Genomic DNA, 15714 nt, shown 5'->3' with positions numbered 1-15714 from the left:
TATTAAGACATATACCCAGAGTGGGGTGGGGTGGGGAGTCTTTCTATGGAATCTTTGAAGTGATCAGCAGACTCCTGACTTTCAGAAGGCAATTCACAAACATTAAGGTAACTTCTTGTAAAAGGTCATCCCGTGAGCCTTTTTCTTGGAGTTGACAGAAAAGACAGCGAAATGGCAGATTACTCTGTTTTTAAATTGTCGGAGGAGACTTTTAAGTTTATAAGTTTATACGTTTAGATTGTGAAAGCAGAAAATAAGGGTTCTTATTTTTTTCCAATGGAATAATTCAAAGTGGGAATTTAAAATTTAAAATTTCTTACCTGAAACTTATTAGTATTTCACTCGAGTTTCAGATTCTAAACACAGACTTGGTGACCTGTTTTAATATGAATTCTCATGGTACGAATTGTTTTGATTTTGTTGAGGTTTTTCCTTTTATGTTTTAATGTCTATGTGGCTACTACCCAGGTTAAATAAAGGCTAAATAAAAACGAATACATTTAAAATAATTAAAAACATTTTTTTTATAAATCTGTTTAATATTTATATATATTAAAAAAACATTTAAAATGTAAACTATGATCAAAAAAGATATTTTGCTGACGACCCCCTGCAATTTATTTTTACTTTGCGAAAAAGTACAGTACATGTATTTATTCATGTAATATATATTAAACATGAAAAATGTAAGATGAAATTGAATATTTGAATGTTAAAAATCATATATACCTGAATAATACATACACAAAAATAGAAATATATAACAACACGTAAATAAATAAATTGTAATAATTTGTTGCGGACCTTGCCATTCTTTTGAGGGTCCCCCGAACGGGCCGCGGGCCCCGGTTTGGGAAACCCCCCCCCCCCCCCCCCCCCCCGTGCCGACGGAACGCTTCAAGCCCACGTCATCACGCACGGCTTACGCATGCACTCCGCGTCCAACCAGAGCGGCGGAGCCCGAACCCCGAGGAAACGAGGAGCAGCGGCCGCAGACGCTATGGCAGCTCGCTGAGCGACCGGGCGGAACCGGAGGAGACCCGCGGATAATGAGACGGTGACAGTCGCCCCACCATGATCTACCTGATCCTGATCTCCGCGCTCTCCGGTGCCCTCGTCACGCTCATCCTGCAGTTCCTGCTGATTTACCGGAGAGACCCGGAGCCGGCGGCCCGGACGGTGCAATACGTCAGAGTGGAGTCCGGTCCCGCGCTGAGGGACTACTTCAAGGACCACCAGCACGGGGCCGAGGCGCCGGGCCAGGACGCCGCCGCCGCCGCCACGGCCACCACCGCCGCAGAGGATGGATCCAAGCCGGAGACGTGCAACTTCCTCAACGCCATCTTCCTGTTCTTGTTCCGGGAGCTGCGGGACACCCCCGCGGTGCGCCATTGGCTCACCAAGAAGATCCGGGTGGAATTCGAGGAGCTGCTGCAGACCCGGACGGCGGGCCGCCTCCTGGAGGGGCTCAGCCTCCGCGACGTGTCGCTGGGGAACTCCCTGCCCGTGTTCAAGACCGCCCGGCTCACGAAGCCCGTGCGGCTGGACGGGGACGGCGTGCCGGAAGAGCTGGACCTGGAGGTGGACGTGGAGTACCACGGCGGCTTCCACCTGGCCATCGACGTGGAGCTGGTGTTCGGCAAGTCCGCCTACCTGTTCGTCAAGATGACCCGCGTGGCCGGCCGCCTGCGGCTGCGGTTCTCGCGGGCGCCCTTCTCCCACTGGTCCTTCGCCTTCCTCGACGACCCGCTCGTGGACTTCCAGGTGAGCTCGCGGTTCGAGGGCCGCCCGCTGCCGCAGCTCACCTCCGTCATAGTGAACCAGCTGAAGAGGGTGATCAAGAGGAAGCACACGCTGCCCAACTACAAGATCAGGTGTGTTCACATGCTATGTCTTATTATTATTATTACTACATATTTTTTACATTATCTTCACTGTTAAACACGGTACAGACTGTTGCATACTGTACATACATGGATTTTTTTTTTTTATGCATATTATTTTCTTATATATCTTGCCTATAGTTTTGTTACTCATTATTTGTCACATGCAATCATACACCTGAAGTGATAAAAGGAGCAAACTCCGAAGCCAAAACAAAGTAGGTAGTGTAATACAAATAAGAAAATCATCCAAATCAGGGAAAAAAAAAAATAATAATCAGCAAAGCAAAAATATCAGCAAAAACAGATATACCAAAACAATGTATGTGTATGAATAAGTTTTCATGTGTTAAAATCAGTCTACAAAACTCCCATGGTTACAATTCCCATTTAAACTTTTTTGATTTGGTTGTTTCCTTCCCGGTGGACCCCAGAAGGTGCCGTTTCCTTTCCCTGCCAATCTCTTCCTGCATGTTCAGCAGACAGGTCCCGTCATCTTTGACCAGTTTCCCGCTCCCACTTTTCGTGAAGCCCAAATCCAACCGCACTTCAGGCTTGGGGAGAGAAACCTCGGCCTTTCACTTTGTTTTCATTCAAAACAAACTCGTCTGGCAAGCACACATTGCGTGCTGCACCTCTGTGGGTGTGTAGGCCACTTTGTGGGGAGGCCGGTGGCTGACTTTGGACGATGGACGTGTGGCTGTTTACTTTGACTTTTTTTTTTTTTTTAAATACAGAAATTGAATTGATCGATCTATCTGGTGTTAAATCCCTCCTGCTGATAGTTAGGGGACCACAGTCCAGTCTGCCAAACGACTTCACACACTTGGCCCTACACCGAAGGAGGAAAACATCAGCCAGTGCCCTCATAAATCTCCATACGCAACAACCCCGTTGCTGGTGGAATCTAACCAGCTGAATCCGAGATGTCGGGAGACTAATCCGTGAAAACCTGTGATTCTCCGCTACAGTGAGGTGACCGCGTATTGCTGATGCGTGATTTCGCCGTCATTTTATTTCACATCTTGCTGTGGACAGGGGTATTACTGGCCAGATATTCACAACGTGTTGGCGGCCTGCCCACTAATGGCTGTGGTAGGACAAAAGGCAGCGCATGGTCGGAGTTATTTTGATCCTTCATTGTTTCCAGCAATCGTTGCTGCTGCACAGTCTGCGTATGATTTATTTCGGGAAATAGTTCTCCCGTTTAACAGTAAATGTTGTCAGAGTGCCCTCCCCTTAAAACCCTCCAATGTTCCAAGATGCATACATATTCAGGGTGTTACAAGACCAATGTGTCTTAATGGACCTGGATACGCAATCAGAAAATATAGGACCTTGAGTCCCATATTCTCCAATATAGACCTTGGGTTTACTGCGGTGTAGGGCCTGAATTGTCTGAAGGTGTTCTTTCTTTGGGCTTTTGTTTCATGAATTGTGGTGAAAGGATCCATTCTTGTTGTGTTGGCAGGGAAAGCTCCTCTGTGTCTTTGTCAGCCTGGAGGCTCTAGGCAGCCGGCTGTTTCACTAATGGGAACTCACCTGTTGCTAGGGAAGACCCAGAGGGCTTTGCAGAATCACAAATCATGCTCATGGACCCCCCCCCCCCCCGTATTCTACTGCTCAGGGCAAACCAGACAGCCCCTTGTTGAGTTTTTTAAAAGTTAAAAAAAAAAAAACAAAAAAAAAACACACCCCCCAAAATTGTAAAAGATACACAGTCACACAACTGCCGGTTTTGGCCTGAGAGGAAAGTGTGGCTTCCTGTTTCCCTTTTTCAGGGAGTGCATGAGCAGTAGTTCACTCACTCACTTTCGTTCTCTCGCTCTCTCTGAAGTCTTTCCTTCCGCTTTTCTTGTCCTCATCACCGAACAGGAAGTTAACACGCAGTGTTTTGTTTGCAGCGTTGACAAAAAACGGTTTGCGCGTCTGAATTGGCGTTGAAGCGGTTTTAAAAAAAAAAAAAAAAGGAAAATCTATGAGCTAACGGGTTTTTATGAGGCGAAGAGCGTCGACTCGAGCTGACTTGATTTACCCCTTATCACTCTTTTTCTGTTTCCCCTTTGGTGTGTGCAAGGATTGTTTAAAATCTCTTACCATATTTGCACAGCACCAGTGCTTCCCTTCAGCACATCTGCCGGCCCCGGCAGCAAACACTGCGGCTCCATTTAGCATCAATGCTCCCAATTACACAGCGCACTGATCCAGACTGCTGGCGGTGCCTGTGCGGTGTTCCGAAAGGTCATTCTGGAGCAGGCTCCAGCGCTGCCTCCGTCAGGTGCTTCGAAACTTCTGCGGACACCGGCCTCATATCACATGTTGTTGTGTTTTTATAAAATTTGATTTAAGCGTTAAAACCGTCCCTGTCCATCTTACCATGTCCTCTCGTGACCCTGGAATCTTAAGACGTTAGTAGCTATTATCCCTTCATTTAAAAATAAATAAATAACTTGTCAAAAGGGGATTGTATTTCCTTAAGAGATACTAATCTCTGGAGGGAAAACTACCCCATCATGCTTTGTCTTTCAATAGCTGGTGGATGCTCCAGGTGTTAAACTGTGGCACCTTGTGTTTTGCACCCCTGTACCGTGTCCATTCACCTCCTTTATACATTCCAAAAGTGTGCGTGTGCGTGTGCGTGTGTGTGTGCCCCGAACCTCCACACAGAGTCGGGGCGGTTTCTACACACATTTCATCTTAGATGTAGATGACTAACCCTTTTTATTTAGTTTTTTTTAAACCATGGCAGCCGTGGGAGTACGGTGGCGATGCGCCACAGTTGAGCCAAAATGGGAAATACTGGAGCATGGAAGTAATCGTTTAAACACAGTCATAATGCTGTTCCAAATGCAGTGATACACCAAATAATGTGACTTTTTTTGATCCTGTGGTAGTGGATTGCAGAAGAATTGTTTCCAGTCCCTAGCTCTGCACCAGCCGTCTCCGATCCCTTGTGCCAGTCAGTTGAGGGATGTTGACTGCAATAATAGCTGTCTCATTGTCTCATGTCGTTCTGAATAATTATCCAAGCCAAAGCCCGGTTTAACCTGCAAGTTGGCGACGAGCGTTGAAGGGCAACCTCCTGTCTCCGCGAGGCCATAGTGGAGTAGTGGCGGAGGTAGCTGATTTGCTGGTAACCACCCCTTCATCCACCGGATGACCAAACCATCATAAGAGGTCAAAAAGTACAATGGCTCCCAGATGATGGGGATGGAGTGGAAAATAAACCTTTAAAGGAATCTTTTAAACGTATTTGTTATTCTTTGGCATCTGCATTCCCTGTATTCACCGGAGACTGACATTCTGGGTCATGACATATGTTGCACATCACTCCCTCATATAGCAATAATGAGATATTGAAAGCAGCTCGTGCTCGGTGGTTGGTTCATTTCAGAAATCTGATTCAGCGCGGCTGCAAATTTTCACGAAAGCATCCACCGCGGGCGAAGCGTGTTGGTTTAGCTGAGGTTGTCGGGAAACCGGATTTCTCCGCCGTTTTTGCGTTTGTTTGGGCATGTAAGGAACATGAGTTAAATGCGGATCGAACTGCTGTTCGCATGGAAGACCACGGCACTGCAGTCTTGCGGCTCGCGACACCGTGTCTGTGGGACTTTCATCTGGAGGGCTGGCTCTGTTTTTGAGGAAGCGCTTGTTTCGCGGGAACACGGCGAAGCCCGACCGCAAAATTGTCACAACAAAACGGGCCCTTGCACGCCCGCGCAGACTAGCTCTTTGAGTCTTCCAGGGGCAAACAGCAGTCGGAGGATTTCTCCGAATATTATCCCAGTTCGGGCGTACACGCCGGTCTGTCTGCACATGTCTGTGCAATAGGATGATGTAATTGTGTACGGCCAGCCTTTTAAAGGATGGACCTTGGGATTTGCTGAGTGGCACAGATGGTAGCGCTCTGGGTGGGGAGGGGGAGGGGGAGGGGGAGGGCAGGGGAGCGTCCCGCTGGAGATAATCCCGGGCATAACCACACGCACATATTGAGTCAGAATCCAAGCTCAGGGGCGTGTGTGCCGAGCAGAGTGGGAATCAGGCGGGATTCCCAAACTCTCATGAGAACCCGGCCTTCCCAAAAGAACATCCAAGGCTAGGGGATGTAGGTAGGAAGAGGGGGACAAGCATTCGGAGGGGTTGTTCCTTATACATTGAATCTTTGATTAGAGGTGCCATAGGCGGGGTTAACAAAGGTATTGCTCATAATATTAATATTGCGTCGGTTCGTTTTAGGGGACTGGTACAGATGTTGTGCACCGACGTTGCATCTCAAGGACACCCTGCTAGGACACCCCTGTGGTTGCTCAATTTAAGTCCCACTGTTTCTCAAACTGAGAGTAATACATGGGGTATGCAAGAGGCAGGGGAATTCATTAAGTTTAGTGACAAAATATCAACAAGTGGCTAAAGCAAATGATCAGATACTGAACTGGATGCTGGCATTTGTTCTTGTGAAGTATTTCTGTGTAATCCTGCAGTATTTGGGCAAGCCTTGTGTTAAATACGCTATTTTATAGCATCAAAGCATTTCACATTTCATTGCCTCATTTAGAAGATGCTTTCATCCAAAAATACTTGCATGAAGTACATTTAATTTACAATAATTCGATTTATCAGTAGAGGGACAACGGGGATTTTTACTCAGGAGGATCTTGGGCTAAACTCATGGATCCGCTTGTCTTGAGGACGAGGCATTTAAATTATTAGTTTATGAAACGGCGTTACACGAGCGTTAACTGTCCAGATGGCGGGCGTGCTCCAGTCTGCACCCGTGCGCCCCATTTAGCAAACTAAAGCCAAGGACCTAAATGGAAATGAGCAAGCATCAAGGCACCTTTTTTTTTTTTTTTTTTTTTTTTTTTTTATAGTTTTCTCTGTTTGTACACCTCCTTGCGATTATGGAATTCATTACGGGGGCAGTGGGTCATCCTCCTGGCAGCGTGCTGAAGTGTCCTTGAGCAAGACACTTAACCCCCTAACTGCTCCCCGGGCGCCGCTGTATGGCAGCCCACTGCTCCTAGATACGTCAATTACGAGGATGGGTAAAATGCAGGGAAATGCATTTTGTTGCCTCAGTACTTGTACTCTGTGCAATGACAGTTAGTTGAATCTCATTTAATCTTATAGATGAAACTACTTTCACTTCTTTTAGAATTGTCGAGAGATTTTCTTCTTCTTTTTGACCCGTTGAAGCATGTTGGATACCTGTAATGGAAAACAATGCGTTGTATTATAATAATTATGTTTAAGACTGCATAAGATTTTTTTGGTATACTGCTTAGTGGAAGTATTCCATCAGATTGATACTGTGATTACTTTGCATGATGCAGTGCTGCCGCTTGCGGCAGGCCGAGGTGTGGGTGACGAGTGGGAGTAGTACTGCGAAGCAGCGTTTAAATGCTGTTAAGCCAACTTGTGAGGGCTGCTTCAGAGAAAATGTTCACTAAATAGTTACTTTGCTGATGCCTAATGTTCATCCTCCTTTTAATATGACAATCATTCTTGATGGGGAACTTAATCTCAGGTTAGACTGCAAAGCAAATCCCAATATTGCTTAGAAAAATGTAAATCCCATCTTTTGTCCATCTCAGCAACCCCTAAATGCCAGAAATGTGATGGTTAGAAGAACACATAAAGTCACATATACATATTTACACGCAAACAATGAACATTAAGGCTGTGCGATATGGTCAAAATCTTCTATCCTGATATAGGTTATTTAATATTTCAATAACGGTATACACTACTCACAAAAAGTTAGGGATATTAGGCTTTTGGGTGAAATTTCAGGATGAACCTAAAATGCACTATAATCTTTACAGGTAAACTTAATTTTACCTTCTCTAAACTTTTGAATGCACATGTCCAACTGTTCAATGTTTCAGTACTTTTTGCACAACTTGCTGTTCTCTAACAAGGAGCTGAACGGCAAAATTCACAACAGGTGTTTGACCCATGAATCGACCAATACATTTCCTGGTTCAATTAGAATTGGTATTTAAACAGTCCTCTTCATTATGCTGTTCACATTTTGACGTCATGAGACCAAGACGACACCTAACAATTCATCAACAGCCTCGTCTTGCGAGGCTTCAAACAGGATGTTCTCAGAGGGAAGTGGCCACTGAGCTTAGAGTGTCACAGAGTGTCATCAGCAGGTTGCAACAGAGATACAGAGAGACTGGAAGAGTCACAGAAAGGCATAGAGGTGGACGTCCTTTGGCCACATCCCACACTGATGAGCGCTTCATTGTGAACAGTGCCCTGCGGAACCGGATGATGAATGCCACTTAACTCCAGGCGCATTTAAGGGAGGTGAGAGGCACCCAAGTCAGACCATTCAAAACCGTTTACATCAGCGTGGTCTGCGTGCTTGACGACCTGCAAGGGTACCTGACCACACCACCAGGCACAGGCATCATCGTCTTGCATGGGCCAGGGAGCATTTACGCTGGACGAGGGACCAGTGGCCTCAGTGCTGTTCTCTGATGAAAGTCGATTCACGTTGAGCAGAAATGATGGCCGCCAACGATGTTGGAGACGTCAAGGAGAGCGCTATGCATCAGCCACTGTTGTCACCGGACGAGCCTTCGGTGGTGGTGGTGTTACAGTGTGGGCAGGTGTGTCTAGTCAATACAGAACTGCCCTACACTTTGTGAATGGTACAGTGACAAGCCCACACTACCTGAATAACATCATTAATCCAGTCATTGTGCCCCTGCATGATGATGCTCCAGCTCATCGAGGTCGCATCATTAGGGAACGGCTGCTGGAGACTGGGGTACCTCAAATGGAGTGGCCTGCACTTTCTCCAGACCTGAATCCCACAGAAAACCTATGGGATCAGCTGAGTCGCCGTGTAGAGGCTCGTAACTCTGTACCCCAGAACCTCAATGACCTGAGGGCCGCCCTTCAAGAAGAGTGGGGTGCCATGCCTCAGCAGACAATAAGTTGACTTGTGAACAGCATGAGACGTCGTCAAGCTGTAATTGATGCTCAAGGCCACATGACAAGTTGTTGAGACATTGACATTTTTTGTTGTAGTAAACCCACCACTGTTGTTGGCTTTTGTTTCAATCAATTTTTTTTAGATGAGGAAGTCACCATTGCATGCTTCTACTTAAATGCCCTACTTTCATGATATAATATCACTGTAGCGTGAACTTTTTACATTTTCCATAAATTTCACCCGAAAGCCCAATATCCCTAACTTTTTGTGAGTAGTGTATATCCCGATAGGGCACGTTTCTGTTTATTCCATTAATAAATAGTTTATATTAAAAAAGAAAAAAAACATGGTAAAGCCTCTTTGTGATGCAAATTCACAGGAGAGGCAAAATAGGAGACAAATACAGAATACTGTTTCACAATCCGATTAATATGCAAAATTGAAGCTGTAAACTTGAATTCACCCTCACCGTCTGTTGCGGTAGCAGGCGGGTAAATGTTGTTATAATCCATCCAATGAGTACTTTCCCTCCATGTTTGTTTACACTCGCTCCCGCGAGCAGATAGCGTGAAGCACGGTGGCGCGTAAAGCAGTTCTGCCGCTGACTTGCGACATACAGTCGCGATAGAAATGGTAGAAAAAAATATATACGGTAAATGATAGGATTCCTTTGGCGATTGACGATTCAATCGGTGATCTGCCCGAGCCTAATGCAAACCTCCAGTTGGGATATCAACAGCCGTCAACCTCAACAATCAACTCTTAGTGTGAAAACGCGTGCACGGGCACACACACACACACACACACACACATACACACACACACACACACACACACACACACACACTATACCGTGTCAGCTGTGTTGTTTTACATAATTGCTCTCCTCCATCCGTTCGCCCTCCACTTGAACCTCCTGCGTCACAACACCCTCCTCCTGTCCTGCAGATGGAGGCTGCGTGCTGGAGCAGCTCCTTTCTGAGGCTCTACAGGCAACATTGTCGACTAGAAATGAGCACAGATTAAAAAAAAAAAAAAATTTAATTTAAATTTAATTTTATTTTGGTCCCTCTTTCTCTCCGCTAGCAGGCATGGGGGGTACTTTAGCATCAGCTGGACTTCTGCTCCAGTTCAGCTTCTGTTTGACTAAACGTCGAGGTTTTGTTGCCCTGGTAAATTTGGAAGTTGCGCCTGAAGCCGTTCGGTACTACGATGCCATCTGCTTATCTTTTGTTCTAACGCTAGATAAATAGCTCAGGAGCAAAGTACATGTCGCAGCCCAAAACAAACCTCCCCCCCCCCCCTGCCAAACAAACTGCTGTGCTGCGATGCAAAAGGTGGGAGGGTGTCCCGAACAAATAGCCTCTTGAGTGGGCGATGGACAAATTTGATTCGCTGGTGCGCATCGGAAAACAGGGTTTTAACGGTAAAACTGCGACTACACCGGTACGCGGACCCCTGCATCCATCTCGACGTACCGTGAACTGGTCGATGGCCCGGATTCTCCGATGTGTATTCTTGTTTTTGTATGAATAAATAAGTAAATTCATTGAAAGCTCGGATGTCTGTGTGCCTCTATTAATGCGGGAGAACCCATAAGTGTTACAGAACGGATCTATCGTCATCACCCACACACCTGTCAAAATGCTTCTGGAAAGCCGTCCTCCGAGCAGAGTCGATGGATAATGAAGATTCAAGATCAAGATTCAAGAGGTTTATTCGTCACATACATAAACATACTTTCATACATATGTATGAAAGTATGTCTTTGCAACGCACCAGGAGATCATGCACAATAGTTACTAAACCGAACATAATAGAGAACCAAATTCCTACCTAGAAGCTAACTGAACTAACTGTTTCCTAAAACGTAATGCACTATATGCCTCACCTTATGTATGTCGCGGCGTGGTGGCAGACGCCAGATGTTCTAATAATCCATGAACGGTGCCGTCGCGCAAGTTTTTCAATCGGCACACTTTCAGTAAGTTGTAAATAAATGATGTAAGACGGTGTTTTTCTCACATGTGTCGTGATTGGCTCAGAGACGGAGACGGCGGGACACCCAGCGACAGGTGCTTGACGCATACTCACTCGCCATTGGTTAAACCCAGACACCTGGTTTACTTGTCACGGACTTCTCTCTCTTCTCTTTTTTCTTTTCTTTTTTTTTATTATATATTATTATAGGGTTATTATATTGAACTACTATATATATGCTCATATAAAGTGACATCCAAAGTGACATTCTACTAAAACTATGATTTATTTGAGTGAAGATCAAATTACGCGGCCATCTACTAAGTGCCTGGGTCAGTTTGGGACAGCAAGCAGTAAAACGACTTCATAGTTGTAGGAGAGACACTGGATTTAATGTATTTGATGTTTTGGTGCCTGAACAAACGGTCCTTTCACAGCCAGAAGCACTTGACCAAAGGGGCACAGATTTGCTTTGATTTGATTATAAATCTGTGACATTTAAGTACTGAGCTGTAGAATTCATCTCTCACTTTGTTGCAGAGATCCATGATGTCTTCAACGGTCAGAATTAAAGCAGCGCTATAAAAATTTTTTACCTTTTAAAATAAAAGCTTCAAATTCATTTCGATGGTACTCTGACTTGTAATATCCTCCGCACCTCAGCCGGTGCGCGCCTCGCTGTCATTGCGCCACAGGGTTTGTTTCACCATCCGACTTGCTCGCTGAGCCCATCTGCCAGGCCGAGCACATCTGCCAGGCCGAGCACATCTGGTACCTGCACCAGCAGGAGGGGGCCCCGTCCCTCCTCGCGCCCGGCTCCCCCGGAACCGTGGGCGAGTGGCGCCGTTGCCTAGGTGTAGAGTGTGTGAGTGTGAGTGCGGACTTTGCTCAGAGAAGGGGGGGGGGGGCACAGAAGAAACAGGGTCCGCCTTCTCACGGCCCGGTGGCAAATGCACCGCACCCTGGTGGTTGGGAACCCCTCCTTTAAAGGACGTCTGGCAACTACTGTAGCTATTTTGTACGTGATTTAGCTGTATTATTATTATTTTTTTTTAGTTTTGTTTTTTAATTCCATGTTAAAGCAATGGCACCTCCCTCGTATTTATTTATTTATTTATTTATTTGTTTGTTTATAGAATTAACAATACTAAGTCCTGCAACATGCCAGGGGGATCAGCGGGAACATTGTTTAAAGGTGGATTTCTCACCATACCGCTCACTTTTTCCAAGTCCTCAAGGGTTTAGACGTTGGTATGGTCCTTTTAAAAAAAAAAAAAAAAAAAAAAAAAAAAAAAAAGACTAAACTTGGCCAGTGGTCAATTTACAGTGTGGTCTGGGCCGTTGCTTAGTCATTGACTTCTAAAATTACATTTCATCCGGTTTCCCCGTTGAACAGTGCCACAGCGCTTTATAGCCTTCATACGTCGCTTTGTTTCCTTAGTATTGCATGAACTGGGCTTCCCCGTCGCACCCCGCGATGGCTGCTATTCCAGACAGGCTTTTTGAAGTCGGTTCACTCGCCGGTCCCCTCACCCGCCGCATTCCTCCCACTGTGCCCCACATGTGGTCCTTTTTAGGATTAGCGCCTGGAACATTAGTCTGCACTTTTGTGCCAGCCCCCCCCCCAAAATAGATGTTTAATCCTCCACCAGTTATCCCAGCGTGATTAAACCGCCAGAATTTGCAGATTTTCTGGCAAGATGACCTCGCCGCCGCACAAACTCCTCTAATAAAAATAAAAAAAAATAAATCTTGCGGTTAAGGGTTCCACCGTGGCGTTGCATGATAAGGATTTTCCCGCTGCGCACTCTGGGATTTGTTTCAAGCCTCCACATTTTCGTCAGCCTCGTGACGCTTAGATGGCCGCGCGAGCCATCATATCGTTGGTTGATTTGATCCTTTAATCTCCGCCACGGTAGCGCGGCAGCGCAATAACGTTTAAGTGAGGGACGACAATAGCAGGGGATGATCAAAATCCCTCTCCAACCATCTCCACTGTTGAACTATCACTGCACTGCTGAAGAGTGGAAGGCGTGGGCCGGTCTCCCTTTTACCTCGCAGCTTGAAACGGGTCCATCTGGTTTTCGCAATGAATTCCGAGTATGTGGTAGAGGAGATAGATGAATACCCGACTCTCACGCGGTCTCTCAGTGATGTCCCCTACACACCAAAATGTGCGGCAAGGTGTTAAAGTCCTCTAATATACTGTGTATATGCGTCTGTTGGTGCGTCATGTTATTACTGTCTAACCTGAGCTAAGCTTGTTTATCCCATATTAATATATCATAAGGTCAAAATGAGTATGCCCGCTTCTTAGACATTATGTAAGGCTAGATATTTGCTCATTACACCGGTGAACTCCAGGCATGACACTCCTCGTATGCGCCAAGCGTCTTTTTAAAAGACTTGAAAAATGGTATGATTCAAGAGTCATTGTAAGAGTCGAGTTTCTCTCCTGGAAGAGTGTTTGGCTGGCCGAGAGCCAAGTTGCGAGGGTTCTGTAGAGTCACTGCGGCGCTCCGTTTCCTCCTACTATCAGGAAATGCTATTCCATGGAGGGACAAGAACCCAAAAAGACATGCATGGCGAACGAGTATAGAGCGAGAATCCATTCATTGATCCCCGTGAGGAGATCAGTCCCCTGCCTTTTACCCCGGGCCCCCTCCTAACCACTCAGGAGCCGTCTGCAGCCTTAGCGTCGCGCCCGAGGAACCATCTCCAGCTCTGGGTACCGGGTAGCTCTATAAAGTGTGGTCACGGTGATAGAAGAAACATTCCGTCTCGGCTTCAAAGCGGCTGAAAAGCAGATGTGTTTGACGCGTACGAAAATGCACACCCCTTCAAAACCTGCGAGTTGAAAAGGAGGAGCGGTCGGTGTCGCAGGAGGTAGGAGGGCGCGCATGTAACCGCCGCCGACACACCATTTAAGGTACAGTCTCTCAGTAAGTGGCGTCTCGTATGCTGCGCCTCGGGACGCGGTTTACATGTCCTCTGGCCGTAAGGACAAAGATGCCTCCTTGCTGACAGACAGGCGAGAGGGGAGGCGGGGTTAGTCCAGACGGGTGGGTCCCGATGCATTTTTAATGGGGCCGGACTGGCCCCGGCTAATGGTGACGGTGGAACGTGATAGGGTCTTGTCTGCCGACTTGTTTCGCTGGGAGACAAAATGCCAGCGCCTGTTTTCCAAATTGAGATGACTTCATAGTGAAGTGGTTGCAGTCGACCTCTTTAGGATAATGAGCGGGTGCCTGTTCCGGGCGGGCGGTTGGTCGGTCGCCCACGCCCGTGTCCTCATACCAACTCTGACCCACTCTCCCAACGAAAATTGCACAAATAAAAGCCGCGCCAAGGGATTGTGTTTCGCAGCGCCGGTGTTGGTGACTGAAATAAAGTGCTTAGAGTACCAAACGCAGCGCAAGATAGTTTCAAGGTCACTCGGGAAATAGACCCCCCCCCTCGCCGATCCCCTTGGTGAGCATCATTGACATGAAAATAGTCAATTTGTCAAAATGTTGACGGCTTGTGCCACATGTTCCACAACGGCCTCCTGAGACTGGGCTAGGCAGTTGTACGGCCCACTGTGTGTGTGTGTGTGTGTGTGTGTGTGTGTGAACCTCGTTGTCCTCAAACGACTTGAATAAGAAATACAATTTTCTGACCAATTATCATTTGCCAGAACCGACATTTCTTTAAAAAAAAAAAAAAAAGGGGTGATGGAGGTAAAACTCTGAATGACTTTGAATTATCTTCATTATTCACTGGTGTGGGAGGAGTTTTAAGGACGTTCTGGAAACACTTGACATATCATGGAAAGTAGCCGGGCAGCCCGCGTTCCGGACGCAGCATAATGTTTAATGGGATGTTGGGCGGGGTTGGGTTGGGTGGGGGTGGGGCACTGAAACCTCTCTGAAGGGTTGAGGTCAGATGAATTTGGGAGAGTCATGCTGCGTGCGAGCAGCTGAAAGGGCGCCGAGCAGCCGGAGTGGATCATCAGCGGATATCTCTCACACACACACACACACACACACACACACACACACACACACACACACACACACACACACTGTGGGCAACGGCCATGATCGCAGCCCCGTGTCTAAGCTGGGATTTCCTTTTTGGCCTTTTCCGGAGGGCTCCTCTGCTATTAATCCACAGCTTTGATACCCGTCACCCGAACGCAAACTCTTCACGTCTCTTCCTCTTCCTCACGCGGACGTGTCATCTCCCGTTCCTTCGTTTGGTCCCCTCTGACCTTTCCCGTGAACGCTTTGCACGCTGGCGTCCCTCGCTCCGATTTCTCTCGTTCCAAGCGCTCGCCCGGACGCCGGCGCATGTTCGCCGCAGTGACTCAGTTTGAACGCTGTCCGTGCCAAAGGTGGTGGCCGCCGCTCAGTTTGAAGGCTGTCTGTGCCAAAGGTGGTGGAATGGAAGGTTACAATTATTTTTTTAGATTTGACGCAAATAGGAAAAATGCTCCGTTGCACAACCTTCTGGCATGTTTTTCATGTTGTTCTCCTTTTCTTTCTGCTCTGTGTATATTGAATCTCAGAGATATGTTCATTTTTTTATTTCCTCCATTTGTCAGATTCTTTGTTTTCGCAGTGTGCTGCATGCAGTTGGTGTTTTGCCGTTTTGCTGTTTTTTGTTTTTCTTCTTATGGTATCAGCCAATTTCGCGTGTGGTTTCCAGTTGCTGTGTAATCTCCATATCTGCGTCCTTATCAGCAAGCCCACATGGCAGCGCGCCGTCGGCAATGCGTCCGTCAGGTAACGGCACAAACGGCCACGGGGCCTTCTCGCCGTGTGGGGATCAGCCTCCGAAATCGCGAAGAGTTTTTTGTTTTTTTTTGTTTGTTTTTTTCTGCATTCTAGTACAGGATATCCTCGGGAGCTTTGGCTT

At 46.8% G+C, this 15714-nt stretch overlaps 1 protein-coding gene across 1 annotated transcript in view; it reads left to right on the top strand.

The window, feature by feature from the left end:
- Window positions 1–1074: 1074 nt before the first annotated feature.
- Window positions 1075–15714, top strand: part of pdzd8 (PDZ domain containing 8) — a gene marked incomplete at its 5' end in the record, with an annotated part of 35797 nt that continues 21157 nt past the window's right edge. Inside the window, one exon of the mRNA XM_080017150.1 lies at window positions 1075–1874. Coding sequence (XP_079873276.1) covers window positions 1075–1874 — 800 coding nt within the window. The remainder of the gene's footprint in view (window positions 1875–15714) is intronic.

This window comes from Zeus faber, assembly GCF_960531495.2.
Source record: "Zeus faber genome assembly, chromosome: 16".
Lineage (NCBI taxonomy): Eukaryota > Metazoa > Chordata > Actinopteri > Zeiformes > Zeidae > Zeus > Zeus faber.
Note: the sequence above shows the minus strand (reverse complement) of the source record. Positions and strands in the feature narration are given on the sequence as shown.